Source organism: Callorhinus ursinus, unplaced genomic scaffold (genome assembly GCF_003265705.2).
Source record: "Callorhinus ursinus isolate GAN/ISIS: 27379988/994484 unplaced genomic scaffold, GSC_fseal_2.0 scaffold4, whole genome shotgun sequence".
Taxonomy (NCBI): Eukaryota; Metazoa; Chordata; class Mammalia; order Carnivora; family Otariidae; genus Callorhinus; species Callorhinus ursinus.
The window spans coordinates 150,346,627-150,360,116 of NW_027397066.1; the positions used below are offsets into that span (position 1 = coordinate 150,346,627).

The 13,490-nt window shown below is 52.6% G+C and overlaps 1 protein-coding gene across 9 annotated transcripts in view; it reads right to left on the reverse strand.

Moving 5' to 3' along the window:
* Positions 1 to 993: 993 nt before the first annotated feature.
* Positions 994 to 13,490, reverse strand: part of BLK (BLK proto-oncogene, Src family tyrosine kinase) — a 70,831-nt gene continuing 58,334 nt past the window's right edge. For 6 of the 9 annotated variants that reach the window (XM_073892521.1, XM_025873744.2, XM_025873747.2 and 3 more), the window contains 7 exons: positions 11,089 to 11,235; positions 10,506 to 10,658; positions 9,055 to 9,234; positions 7,766 to 7,842; positions 4,798 to 4,948; positions 3,468 to 3,599; positions 994 to 2,763 (listed from right to left, as the gene is read on the reverse strand). In XM_073892521.1, the coding sequence (XP_073748622.1) occupies positions 2,558 to 2,763; positions 3,468 to 3,599; positions 4,798 to 4,948; positions 7,766 to 7,842; positions 9,055 to 9,234; positions 10,506 to 10,658; positions 11,089 to 11,235 (1,046 nt within the window). In that variant the 3' untranslated portion in view covers positions 994 to 2,557. Of the gene's footprint in view, positions 2,764 to 3,467; positions 3,600 to 3,731; positions 4,192 to 4,797; positions 4,949 to 7,765; positions 7,843 to 9,054; positions 9,235 to 10,505; positions 10,659 to 11,088; positions 11,236 to 13,490 lie in introns of those variants that run through there. The other 3 variants (XR_003208764.2, XR_012378088.1, XM_025873749.2) reach the window with 3 other exon arrangements.

Consider the following 13,490-nt stretch of genomic DNA (forward strand, 5'->3'; position numbering starts at 1 on the left):
AGTCCTACCTCCAAAGGCATCCTGAGGTCCTCTCAGTGCCCTGCTCCTCTGTGAGCCCTATGGGCTCAGATCTGTCTCTGTCTGGCACCCTCCCCCTCCCTCTACAGGGGCTGTCGACTCTCTGGTGCCCTGAATTCCAGCTTAGTTTCCTCCAGCCATGTGCCCTCATCCCAGGGTCTGGGCCTGACAGCCCTGATCCCAAGATTGTGGGGAGATGGGATGTGGGCACTAGGCCTCCTCCAGAGTTGGGGGAGGCTGAGCTGCAAATTTTTTTCTGAAAGACTCAGCAGCCACCTCCCCCAAAGAGCCCTTGGTTCCTGGGGAGGTCAGAGGCAATTCTCTGGGGACCCGCACTGCCCCGAGGACAAGGTTCTCTGTCCCTAGAGCCCTCTACCTCCCGAACCCTGGACTGCCTAGGGGAGATCTGTCCAAGCCCCAATCTGACCACGTTGCCCGCTAAACACACACACACACACACACACACACACACACACACACAGCTCCAGCTGAGACTTGCTCGGTGAGCCTGCCTGACCTACCTGGGCCAGTACCCCCTGCTCCTGAGAGTGTCCTCTCGCCTACTTAGTAGTTTATGGCAAGGGGCTGGGGGCAAAGAATGGGTTCAAATCTGGGGTCCAGCACTGGCCCGCTGAGAGCCTCTGGACAAGTTTTGTGATGTGGAGTCTCTGCCATTTACTTCTTGTATGGAAAAGAGTAGAGGCATAATAACAATGATGATGCCTTCCCAGAGCTGTTTGTGAATCTATAGATAGTATGGGAATGTGCTCTGGAAATCACAAGGACTATACAGACATGAGTTTTTCTTTGCCCAGTCACTTCTGTTCTCCTTCAGAGGCAGCCCCCGCTGTGAGCTTCTCCCAGCCCAGCAGCTCCCCGCCAATACTCTGCCGCCACAGTCTAGCAGCTGTGCTTGGGTCCACATCCCCACCCCCTCATTAACGAGCAGCGTGCTTAGGAATACTACCCAAACTCTTTGTGCCTACCTTTATTCCTCCGTACATGGCATTGTAATATTCCTGCTTCCTTGGGTTACCAGGATCAAAGGAGTCAAAACATGGCAAGTTGATGGCCAGGGTTTCAAAGGAAGGGAAGGAGGGATGAATTGAAGCACAAAGGATCTTTAGGGCATCAAAACTCTTCTGTATGATAGTGTAATGCTGGAGGCATGTCATTATATATTTGTCCAAATCTATACAACATAACACAAAGAGCGAATCCTAATGTAAACTACAAGCTTTAGCTAACAATAATGTGTTAATTTGGCTCATCAATTGTAACAAATGTACCACACTATTGCAAGATGTTAATAAAAGGGGAAATTGAGGGGTGGGAGTGAGGGGTTAATGGACATTCTTTGTACTTTCCACTTGTTTTTCGTAAACCTAAATGCTCAGAAAAATCTATTATAATAAATCTATTTAATAATAATCTATTATAATAAATCTATTATAAATAAAACAAACAAAAAAACCTGTGACAAATAGCGAGCCTCCTGAACAGTGCAAAGGCTTGAACGGTTTTTTGGAGTTACCATCCCGTCATTGTCCACACATCGTTGGTGAGCATGGTCTCAAGACTGGGAGCCCAGGGCACTTGCTCCCCTGTGTACGCATCCCCAAAAAAGCACGGCTCTCACCGACAGTTTGGGCGTTTTGCTGAGCAAAGAGTCCCCGACTCAGACCTGGAACCCAAGGATTTCTGAGGTGAGGGCGCCACCTGCTGGCTCCGCTCAAGCCTCCCCTAAAAGGCAATGACCTTTGGGTGTGCGGCGTTGTCCCCGGGGCGGGAGCCTCGGTTTCCACGGATCCGCGAGTCCCTCGCTGTGCCACTCATGCAAACCACCTGTGTCACGTAGCGAGTCCAGGCTTGTCACCAGTAACGACATCTCATGACTTTATTACGGAGAAGTCCCCAACGTGCTGGAGCGCAATCAAGATCAGGGGCAGGTGGACGCTTCTCTGGGCGGAGGTCTCGGAGGACCCAGTCCTGCTTCCGGGCTAGCAGAAAGGGAGCAGCACAGGGGTGCGACGGCGCAGGTCGGAGCAGCGGGACTCCCAGCCACCGGTAGCGACGTCTCTTCTCGCTTTTGGCGCCAGCACAGGGGAGTCTTAAGGATGCCAAACATTTAACGGTGTGTCAGGACCTATTCTGAACATCTTACTGGGGTTAACTAATATAATCCTCTTGAGGAACATACGAGGTAGGTACTATTATGGTTCTTCCCCACTGTACAAATGAGACAGCGGAGGAACAGAGAGGCCAACTGACTCACCCAAGGTCACACTGTCAGAGAAAGGTGGGGCTGCAATTGGATGTCCGGAGTCCATGCTGTGTGAGCGACCTCTCAGGCCGCCTCTACCTCTACTTTCCTCATCTAAGAAATGGGTGTACCAATTCCTCCGTGCCTTTCCAGGCTGGCTGGGGCTGGAATAAAAGCTGAGAGGTGAACACACCTGGTCTGTCCTACAGGTTGGGCCACGGGTGTGAGCCATCCCCGGGCCCCACGGGTGCCGGACCCGTGTCCCCGCGCCAGGGTCTAGGGTTGCAGCTCGTACTGCTGCTCGGTGGCCGTGTGGAAGTCCTCGAGCACCGACTGCAGGAATTCGAAGGTGGGCCGCTCCTCCGGCCGGTTCCTCCAGCACTCGGCGATGACACCTCGGTACAGCTCGGGCGGGCATGAGTCGGGGCGCGGCATGCGGTAGCCGCGCTCCAAGCTGCGGATGACCTCGGGGTTGCTCATTCCTGCAGGCCGAGGGGATGCAGAGCGCGGCTGAGGGGCGTCCTGGGCCCGTGAGCCACGGACCGCCGCCTCCTCCCTCGCAGGTCACCGGGCTGCCTGGCTGTGCCACTGAGAAACATCCCTGAGGCTGGGGATGGTCTCCTTAGTGCAGGACAGTTCCTCCGTGTGTGGGACCCTGTCTTGCTTATTGGCGATGGGCACACAGCCGAAACCCGTCCCTCACTGGGCAGGTGCTCCATGAAGACGCACCAGCCAGCAGAGGGACATCGCTCGCTGCAGGCTGCTGAGCTGCCCAAGCCCTTGGGGGCTGGGCCGGGGGGCTGGGAAACTGCACAGTCAGGATAGGGCTTCCCGGAGTACACCCCAGGTGGAAGGCCAAGGGAGAGACAACCTGTCCTCAAGTGAGAACAAACCAGTTTGGAGTAAACTTGAGTTCAGACACTGACCTTCACTTAATTCCTGGTTTGGGGGTTTACTGACCTCCGCTGAATGAAGGGGGCACAGCCCTGTTGCCAAAAGCAATGTTGAGGAAGGGGGCGGAGCCTCTGTCCCCAGAGTGGCATACATGGGTCTCTGTTCCGGCTGCGGGACCCCATTCTGGCATGGATGTGGGCAACCCCAGGCACCAAGGATGGGGTATCTGTCATTGCAGCCATTTCTGGAAGGCAGGAAGCCCATCTAGTCACTGCGGGGCGAAGCCACCTACCTGGGTAAGGTACACGCCCATAAGTGATGATTTCCATCAGGAGGATTCCAAATGACCACACGTCTGCTTTGATGGTGAACACCCCAAAATGGATGGCCTCTGGGGCAGTCCACTTGATGGGGAACTTGGCTCCTGTGAGAAAAGCCACGAGCAGCGTTGTGAGGCCATGACTGCCTGTCCCTATGCACCTGTCCCTCCCCCCTTTTGCAGGGCTTGGACCACTCTATACAATGGAGATGCTCCCAGAGACCCACTGAGACTCACTAGGGCATGGGAGCAGGAACGTTTAGACAGTAGGGGTCCACAGCACAAGACACAACCTCTGTCACCCTGTTTGGGTCTTGGCTCAGTGGGCTTCACAGCGCAACCCACATGTGTTTCCACCTGGGACAGAAGGGTCATTTTCCACCTCACATGTTTAACAACAGGGATCCATGGCCTGAGTAAGTCTCCTTAACTTGTCCCTGCCTCAGTTAATCCTTACCTGCAAGATAGAAATGATGACATAGGACTCATGGACCACCTAGGTCACAGTGAGGAGGGAATTCCAATCCTGCTGTGCCATGAAGCCCCGTGGATGCCTGCAGTCCTGGTCAGCATTCAGAGTAGATGGCATACAGCTCAGCACTGGATTGCCTCCTTCCTTGCCCTGCTTTCTTGGTCTCCCCAGCCAGCCTGAAGTTTCCTCAGGGAACAAGTCCCACTGATCCTTCTCCTGTACCAACTGGGAGTAATATGCTCAGCTACTATTGCTGGCTAGCTTACTTGAGACATGTATTTGCCATTTCAAATCCTCTCGCGAAGAGGATTTTTTTACTTCAGTTATACCAACACAGGAAAGCAGAGTGCTCTGTGGAAACCCTAATTCGTGTATAAGCTTTTGCTGCTCATGCTTCAGAAAAGTGTTTTCCAAAGTGTGTTCTGTGAAACCCTAGTTCCGTGGGAGGCTGATAGAAGCTAAGTGGAAAAAGTATCTTGGGCTCAAATTAGTTTGGGAGAGACCAGGTGAAGCAAATGTACACTGTTTCTTTGCTGCAAGACTTCTCAGTGCCTTTAATACATTGGTGTGCACCAGGAATCTCCAAAGGGGGCCTGAACAGACTGTGCAGCATTTCCAAACCCGCTCCATCACAAAGCCATTCCTCATCGGGCACTAGCACTCTGCAGAGCACCTTTAGGGAAATGCTGGTCTGCCTGGGAGTAAGGCCAGAATTGGGAAAACCACAAAGCTCTCAGATCTCTTCACATAGGGCTCTGCTCTGGAGCAGCGAGGAGAAGTCCAAGGGGGTTTGAGGAGTTGGGGAAGGTAAGGTCCAAGGTCTCTGCTCACCTTCTTGAGCGGTGTATTCACTGTCAATGATGCGGGCCAAGCCGAAGTCAGCAATCTTACAGCACAAGTTCTCAGACACCAAGATGTTGGCTGCCCTCAGGTCGCGGTGGATTGAATTCATTTGCTCAATATACGCCATTCCTTCGGCAATCTGGGGGAAGAGGCCACACATGAAGGACAGCGTAGAGACCTCCAAGCAAGGATGGAACCCACCCAGCATCCCCTGCACAGCCCCAGTGAGGAGAGGAAGGACCCTGCCCACCTATCTGGAGGGCCAGGCTTCACTCCCTCACAGCCCCGAAGGGGCAGGAACACTTGGGGGTCTGTGTTTGTATTTGTGCTCGTGTTTGTTGGCAGGGGCAGAGGGGGTGGAGGGTGCTGCTGGGGAAGGAGCAGGTTCTTGAGTGGAGAGGACAACCGGCTTCAGTTGCTCCTCAGCTGAACAAGCCATGCACCCCAGCCCTCGAAAAGCCCAGAAAAGCAGAGACGCTGGTGTCAGAACCAGAGCTGCCTGAAGCCCTCCTCACTCACCTCTGTCTCCTTCCAAGTGTCTGCCTGGGAGGAAGGCAGCAGAATGAAAGCAGGAGAAGAAGGTCTCTCAAGGGGCAGGGGAAGAGAAGGGCAGGGAAGGAGGGAAGGAAAGGATTTTATCTCCTCGCCCAGTCGGAAGCACTGTTCTGGAGCAAGGAGCCTTGGATTGGAGCTGCTTAAGCTCCCGGAGGGCACCCCGTCCTGACCTGCAACACGAAGAAAGGGGTCTCCAGGGTGCGGAGTTGAGGTGGGTGTTATACCACACAGGAGGCCAAGGGCCTAACCCAGCGCTGTCCTAGGCAGGCTCTCAGAGGGCATGCGCAGAATCCCCATGGCCCAGCGGCCATTTCTGTTTCTGTCCCCGATCGCCAGCACCGGGCCAGGTATAGCCGCTCGTGTGGCCCTTGTGTCTTGTGGTTGAGAAAACTCATTCAGGCTTTATTCACGGCACTCTCAGATGATGGATGAAAAAATTGAGGCAGAGAATAGAATGCTAATGTACCTCCTCAGACCAGCGATGGCAAGAAGGCAGCACTGAAATTCATCCCACTTCTCCGTATGTGTCCAGCTGCACTGGTTTATTCATGAGTCCATTCACTTAGTCATTTAGTTATTCCTTTGCTAAATCAGTGCATCAATATACATTTATTGGAATGCTACTGTGGGGACTAGAAAGCTGAATACCAAATATCTTGGATCTGGATAGCATCTACCAGTACTCCTCCCATTAACAAATATGTACTGAGCAGTACTAGAAATACCACCAAAAAGAAAAAAAAAAAAAGTTGCGAGGGACCCAGATGTGCTTTCAAGAAGACTACACCATGCACAATGCTAACAGAAACTCGTGTACTAAGTGCTCTCTGCCACTTTCCCATCCAGGGAAATTTGAATTGAATTTATCTTGGGTCTTGAAGGTTGATGAGGATTTTGCCAGATGAAATGCCAGGATTTTGCCCAGGCGTTCTGCACGGAGAGGGCAGCCTGAGTGAGGGCTCACTGGTGTGACAGGACATTTGGGGGCTGCTGTGGGGCTGCAAAGTAGGGCATACGGGTTATGGTTGTAGGGGAGATTTGCATTTCATCCTGCAAAGCAGGAAAGGGGGCGTCCAGAAGGGTAGTGCGTGTGGGTCCACACGTGTGCATGGTGAGGGGCTAGCATGATTAGAATGTGGTTTAGAAGCTGTTCACTTGGAAGGTTCTGATTTTCTGGTTTCCTAACCCTTAGGTTCTTGGCCACGTCTAGGTATAAATGCAGGTGGCTTTTCACAGCCTTTGCCCCTGGGGGACCCGATTTCCCCAGGGACGGAGAAAGAGACAGAGGAGAGTGAGAAAAGGCAAAGAAAGAAAGAAAAAAGGGGTGGACACGCTTATCACTGTTATGTGGTTTGAAACTGGTTCCCAGCGTTAATTTTCCGAGACCACTCAGCAGCCTACTCAAAGCCATCTGCGCTTACCTCAGTGGAAAAAGGGCATCGTGACATCAGTTCCTGCACTGATACTAATAACAGATAATACCAGCCAAGGTGGGGATGGGGTGGTGTGGGGTGAGGGGGAGGTTTCCTCTCTGGAGGCGGAAATGTGTCTTTCTGTGTCTCACCGGCTGACCACAGACCAGAGCTTTTCTGCTGAGAGTTCCAGTTCTAACAGACACACACACTCAGGGCCACCAGATGTGTTTTCCTGCCAGTTAGAGAACCCTCAGCTAACATCCCCAGAGAGGAACGATCCCTCCTCTCCATTTCGCTCTTCATCTCATGAAGTCTGGATTGCGATTCACCTGCTAGAGAAGGCATTTGTGGGCACAATCTGAGGAAGAGAGGTGGTCACAAAACACCCATCTACACTCTTACATGGAATGCAAGTAAACTCTCTGGGTTTCCCACACCGTCCGTTCTCCCTCTCTTCCTGAGTAATAGGACTCACCTCATTCCATCCCAACGGCCCAGAATAAAGACTACATTTCCTAACCTCCCTTGCAGGCTAGGTGTGGCCAGGTGACATGGTTGGAGGTGGGAGGTGGGGAGAGAAATGTTAAAGCAAGGATAGTAGGTGACTTCAGGGACATGTGTCTAGAGGGAAGAAAGTGGGCTTTCATCTCTCTTACTTCTTCCTGCCAGTTGAGAAGAGCACAAGATGGTAAAGTGTGAGCAAACATCTTGGGGAAGAAGATGACATGCTAAGTGCACAGCAGGAGGAAGAAATGTGGGTCTCTGGGTCTTTGAGGGAAAGACCCACCTACCTGCCCCCACACAGACCACCTCTGGATGTTTACAAATTTAAACCATTATTACTTTGGGGTTTCTGTCCTTCCCAACCCAGCCTAAATTGCATGGATACAACCTCTGAACAGCCAATTTCAGGAAGCCACAGGGCACAGAGGAGAGGGCCTGGGGTCATTACTCTGGGGCTCCACTGTACTTGATAGCTCACAAACCTGGGCTGACATGTCGATCAGTCTGGGAAGGGACAATCTGCTACCTTCATCCGTCTTCAGGAAATCCAGTAAGCATCCTAAGGAAAGAGAAGTTGCATCTGCTCTTCTGCAAAATGATCCAAGCCCAGCTGTGCCCGTCTGTCTCTCCCAAGTGGGAGCTGCTCCCCACCTGGCGTCAGGAAGCATGGGGAACCCTGTCAGATCTCTTGGACGCAGAGAATAAAATCCCCCACAGCTGCAGAGCGCTGTCTGCTTTACAGAAATTCTAGTCTTGGGCGCCAGAGCATCCCAGGAGGCAGGTACTGTGCTCCCAGCTGCTCAGAGGAAGGTTGGTTCCAGCCATGTTCAGAGCCACCCAGCCAGGGAGCCAGGAGCAGAACCTGCTCTTCCGACCATAAGTTTAGTGCCTATTCCTGGCATGCCATTCCAAAGGGTCTTCCTGTCCCCTTCACCCTTTGTTGGCAGAGATTCTGCCTCTGAGGACCAAGGGTGCAAGAAAATGCCAGAATGGAGAGATCTGCCTCCTGGGGTTTGGTGCTGGGGACAAATGCAGCTCCACCATGGCATCTAAGAGCTGGGAGGGATGGTCACCTGAGGTGGGCTGAGGTGAGCAGGGGAGCTATTGTGCTCCCAGCTCAATGGGGGGCCCCCTTCAGGATGATTTCTAAGGAGCTAGGTTAACATGGCAGGTTAGGATCCTACAGGAAGGAGTGGGCAATCAGGGTCACGGGAGGGGTGGGAAGGAGGTCACAGGCTGACCCCATGCCCACTGCCCCATGAGACCTTGCCCCTCCCCCCCGCCCCCATGGACCTCCATAGCCAGCTGGCCCGACCTCTCTTTTCACCCCATGCTGTCAGTTATGGTTGTCAGAGGTCCACGGCTAGTGAGTGGCAGAACTGGGACCAGAACCCATCTCTGGACGCCCAGTCGACCACTCTTGGCAATGCTCTGCCTTCCCTAGTGGGGCATGCAACAGTTCTGGGCACAGAAGATGCCCTCCAAAAATGTGGCCCGAAGTGTGTCCAAATGGGGGACACAGCTCTGTAAGAACCATTGACCCATCTTGTTTCTCACCATCCTTCCTGCCTGCCCCCCAGCATGTGGAATACCTTAGAACTGTAGGACGTTGGCTAACTGATGCAGCCCATGGCCCAGTGATTCCCCCACGGAGGTCCCCTGACCGGCAGACCCACTGCAGCAGATCAGCCTCAGCCTTCTGGGCCCCCCAAGCCTGGACCCCGCCCCTCCCTGCCCCTGTCTGACGATGCAACCCCATGCAGGGCACCACCTCTGGCCATGTACTCCGTCACGATGTAAATGGGTTCCTTGGTGACCACGGCGTAGAGACGAACTAGCCTCTCATGCTGGAGAGTTTTCATCAGGTTGGCCTCTGCCAGGAAGGCCTCCGGAGACATGGTTCCCTCCTTTAAGGTCTTGATGGCCACTTTCACGTTGTTCTTGTAATAACCTGAGCCCGGGTCGGGGAAAGAATACAGAAGGCATTCAGAAGACCCAGACGCTGAGGAAGGTGATCCCTTCACTACAATGTATATCAGCTTTCAGAAGCCATCCTTATTCTACAGGTGGAGGACTGAGGCCAGAGCAGTCCCCTCCCTGGCACCCAAGAAGGAGCCCTGGGCTCAAATGTACAGCTCCTGCAAGTAACAGATGAGCTGGCCTCCCTTGCAGGATGCCAGCCTGTCTCAGCCTCTTGTGCTCGTCTGGAGCCTCAGGAAGTTGAGGAACTTCCCCGCCTGGAGGGGGGCCGTTTTACTTCCTCACCCCTGCACCGGCTCTATGTCGCGTCCCTTCTGTTCTCCCTATAGCCTGCCCCCTTTCCCGACAGGAGTCTCTTCTACCACATGATAGCTTCAGTCTGGAAATGAGCATCCCAGCCCGTGGCAACACTGGGAGGCAGAGGTGGCTTGCAGACCTCCCTCCCTCCTTTCTGTGCCCTGCGATATTCCTTTCCCACTGTACCTCCACATTCTCCCCTCCCTCCATCAAGTCCCCCACCCACATGAAAGGTAAAAGAAAAATCATAATTGGACTTGCCCTTCTCAGGGGAGCTTTGCAAGGACCTACGCAGGGCTCCTGCTACAAGTGCTTTGGGCATCAGCCCCAGGTGCTGGAGGGTTTGGGGATGCAGCAGGATCCGACCTTGATATCATGCCCCAGAGATATGAACCATTCCAGGGATAAAATAGAGCACTGCCTTTTATAGTCTGATAGTGCCCTTGGTGAGCAGGAGAGTGGTTGTCAACCACACATACAGGGACCTGGGAGTTAAGTGATTTGGCTAGCCACCCCTCTACAAGCAGTGGTTTGGTCTATTATTAGAGTCCTAGAGCTCCCGGATCACTGTTGACCATGTTTAACAGGTCATTTCATCTGGCAAACCAAAGCTAAGAGGAGTTAGCCAGATGTTCAAGTTCATATGCCAGTCCATGGCAGGCTAGCCTTGGGCAGTGAAGAGTGAGGGAGGGAACCAACTAAACTGTTGGGAGAGCTGGAGTCTACTCTTACTGCACCACCGTGGTGTCCTAACAAGTGAGGACAAGTCACTTCAGTGTTCTAGGCTTGCCTTCATTACCTCATCTGTAAAATGGGTACCATCGCCTCTGGCCCTTCTCCCGAATAAGCTCTCTGGGAAGCACAATGCACTGTGCATATCCCGAGCCTTCTGTGCTTCAGGACACAGGGCAGGGAGAGAAAGGCTCCTGGCTGCCATGTACTCACCCATCCAGACTTCGCCAAACTGCCCAGACCCAAGTTTCCTGACCAGCTTGAGAGACTGCCGGGGGATTTCCCATTCATCCTGGGCCCAGGGGTTTTGAGGAACCAGGCTCACACAGGGGTGGGTCAGCCTCTGGCATAAACCATCCCCTTTCTCTGCATTAGGGAAGAAGAGACGGGGCTGGAGATTACCAGAGCAACCGGATCACAGCTATCCTTCCCAGCTGTGTCCCCTTCTTGTTTTTGCCAACCACACTCCCATGTCCAAGTACACGTGCCCGGGTACACATATACCACACACATTCTCTGCCATTTGTATTCATTTTGTATAAAGCGAGGCATGTTGTCCATTGACCTGCTCTCTCTAAGACTGAAAATCCTTGTTAATCTCCAAGTGGTCACATGCTGAGTGAGCCAGCAGAAGGGACTAGGGACATAAACTTTGAATCATTATGTTGATATTTGCTCAGCCTTGGGATAATCCCCTCCCCAAGATGGCACCAGTGAGTCACATGGTCTTGAGATCTTAGTAATAGATCCAAGGACTCCTCTCCCCGCCGCCCCCCAACACATCCTCCGCTCTTACGAGAATAATGTTGCACCAAAGCCTGGAGAGTAGGGAAGGTGATGCGGGGGGAGATGTAATAGCCCCCTTCATCCAGGGAGCGGATCTTGTAGTGTTTGATCATCTCCCCCTGGGTGGTCACATCCTTCACAGTCAAAGAAAAGGCACCTAGAGGAGTAATAAAGACACAAGGCGTACGAAGGGAAAATCAAGATTGAGATTTGGGCTTCATTTCAAAGCCTCCCCAAATTCTGCTCCCCATTTTGACCCTTCCCACCATAAGTTACCTTTCTTTCACCCCAACCTCAACCCTCCAGAAAGCCTTCCTAATTCCTCTCCACCCAACTCAGACCTTGATGTTTCTCTCCCAAAACTCAGCCAGGAAATCCCGGAACTCTGGAGCGGGGGCAGGATGTTCTCGTAGCAAACATGCTGTCCCCCACTTGGGGACCTGGTCATTCGGGGACCCCCTTTGTCGTGGACTATTGAGAAATGTAGAGTTACTGGAGGAACTAGGGGATTGATTCATGGATTCATTCACCCATTCATTCTAGCTGAAAAGGCTGCCCTGCCCCCACAAGGACTAGCAAATCCCAAATTTAAGCACTCATGTCCGTGGAGGAGAACAGAATAACTTATTTCCCAAATTCATACACATCTATGCACCTTGTCACGTATATTACTGTCTGCCTGCAGACAAGGGTAGGTAGCAGATGCTAAAGGTTAAGAGCAATCTAGGAGGCAAGAGTTTCCACTGGAAAAAAGTCTTTCCACAAACTTGATGTTTTTATAAAATGCCTCTGTGCAGATCTCTGCCTACCACGCCTGCCACTCTTAATTAGAAGATGAAGAAACTGAGGCCAGGAAGGGGAACGTCCCTTGCTCTGGGTCACCGGCTGGTTAGCAGCAGGTTTGAAGGCTCCCCATCCTCCCTGAGGACGCATTTGCGGGAAGCGATACCACGCTCGCCCGCTAGGTGTCAGGCTCGGACGCCTCTTCTTCTGATTGCCCACGCCTGGTTTTTCCGAGGTGCCGTTTGTCTCCATCGCAAACCACCTTTCCCTCTCATCTCCCTTAGCTATTGAGCCTCTCATCACCCACTTGCAAAACGATGCAAGAAGTGTGTGCACCTCGCCAGGCCCATCCCACGCCCGCTACCCCAGCTCCACCCTGCACGCTGCAAACTGTCTCCCCCACCTCGCCCCGGTTAAATGCAACGGTGTCCCAGTATCTAAGAAACCGGAGAGTGGCTCTAGTGGGTTCATTCAACCTCACACCACCCCGGTAGTGAGGAAGAGGGCCTTTCTTCCCCCCTCCTTTTTTTTTTTTTTTCCAACTGTACCCTGTGTAGGATGCATCATAAGAAGCCTGGGAGACCCTGCTCTCCTCCCCACGATGCTGCTACGGGAGCTCATGATTTAGGGCCTCCCTCTTGCAGGGGTTCATCCAAGGGCCTGCCCCCCATTTCTTTTCACAATTCAATATTCTTCTTAAAGGAGACCTCCAAATCCTATCAGCTGCAGGTTCAGGGCTCCCAGAGATTGAGATTTAACACCCGCAGAACTGTCTGCCTTTGGACTGGGAAACTAGTTGGTCCTCACACAGATACCAATAAACGTAGGCTTGAGAGGCTAAGGGACGTCCTGGAGGCAACATGGGGTGAGAATTCATTTCCCCTGCTTCTGAGGGCAGAGTTCCTTCCTTGTCTTACATCTACTGGCTGTGGTTTGCAGATGTGGATGGAAGGCACTTGCTTCGGAGTTGTGAGGAGCACGTGTGCACAGGTGTCTATGTGTGTATACATGTGTGTGGGCTTGGTGATGCTGGGACAGTCCTGCAGCCCCGGCTCCACCTGGCCAATTTCCAGCGTGGACTAGCTTCTCCAGGGTGGTCAAGGACAGGAGGGGTAGCCCCACCTTTAGAGAACTCCTTCCTCCATCCTCAGGTTGGGGGTCCCTTTCTCTCCAAAGGGCACCTTAGCAATAGACAATGACTAAGACATCATGTGCAGGGGGAAATCACATGATTCTGGGACTTGCGTCAACATAGTAGGGGTGGGGTTACACAGGAAACAAGATTGGCTGAGCGATCATCATCACAGCGGAGTGTTGGGTACAAGGGGTTCCATTATACTATTCTCTCTACTTCTGTACATGTTGGAAACATTCTATAAAAACAAAACAAGTACATCACCTCCAGTGATTCCCATATCATTTCTTGGTCATAGGTGTTTTGCCGTTAAAATGGAATAGTAGCAATATGGCAATATCCATATATATACATATAGATGGATTTAATTCATCCGCTGGTGCATTTCCAGAAATTCTGTACAGAGCACCCAACTTCCCAATGCATCCCTCCTACTCCTCAACCTGACTCTGACCCTTTGAAGGGCAGGGAGGCGTCGGGGTCTCCCCTGAGCC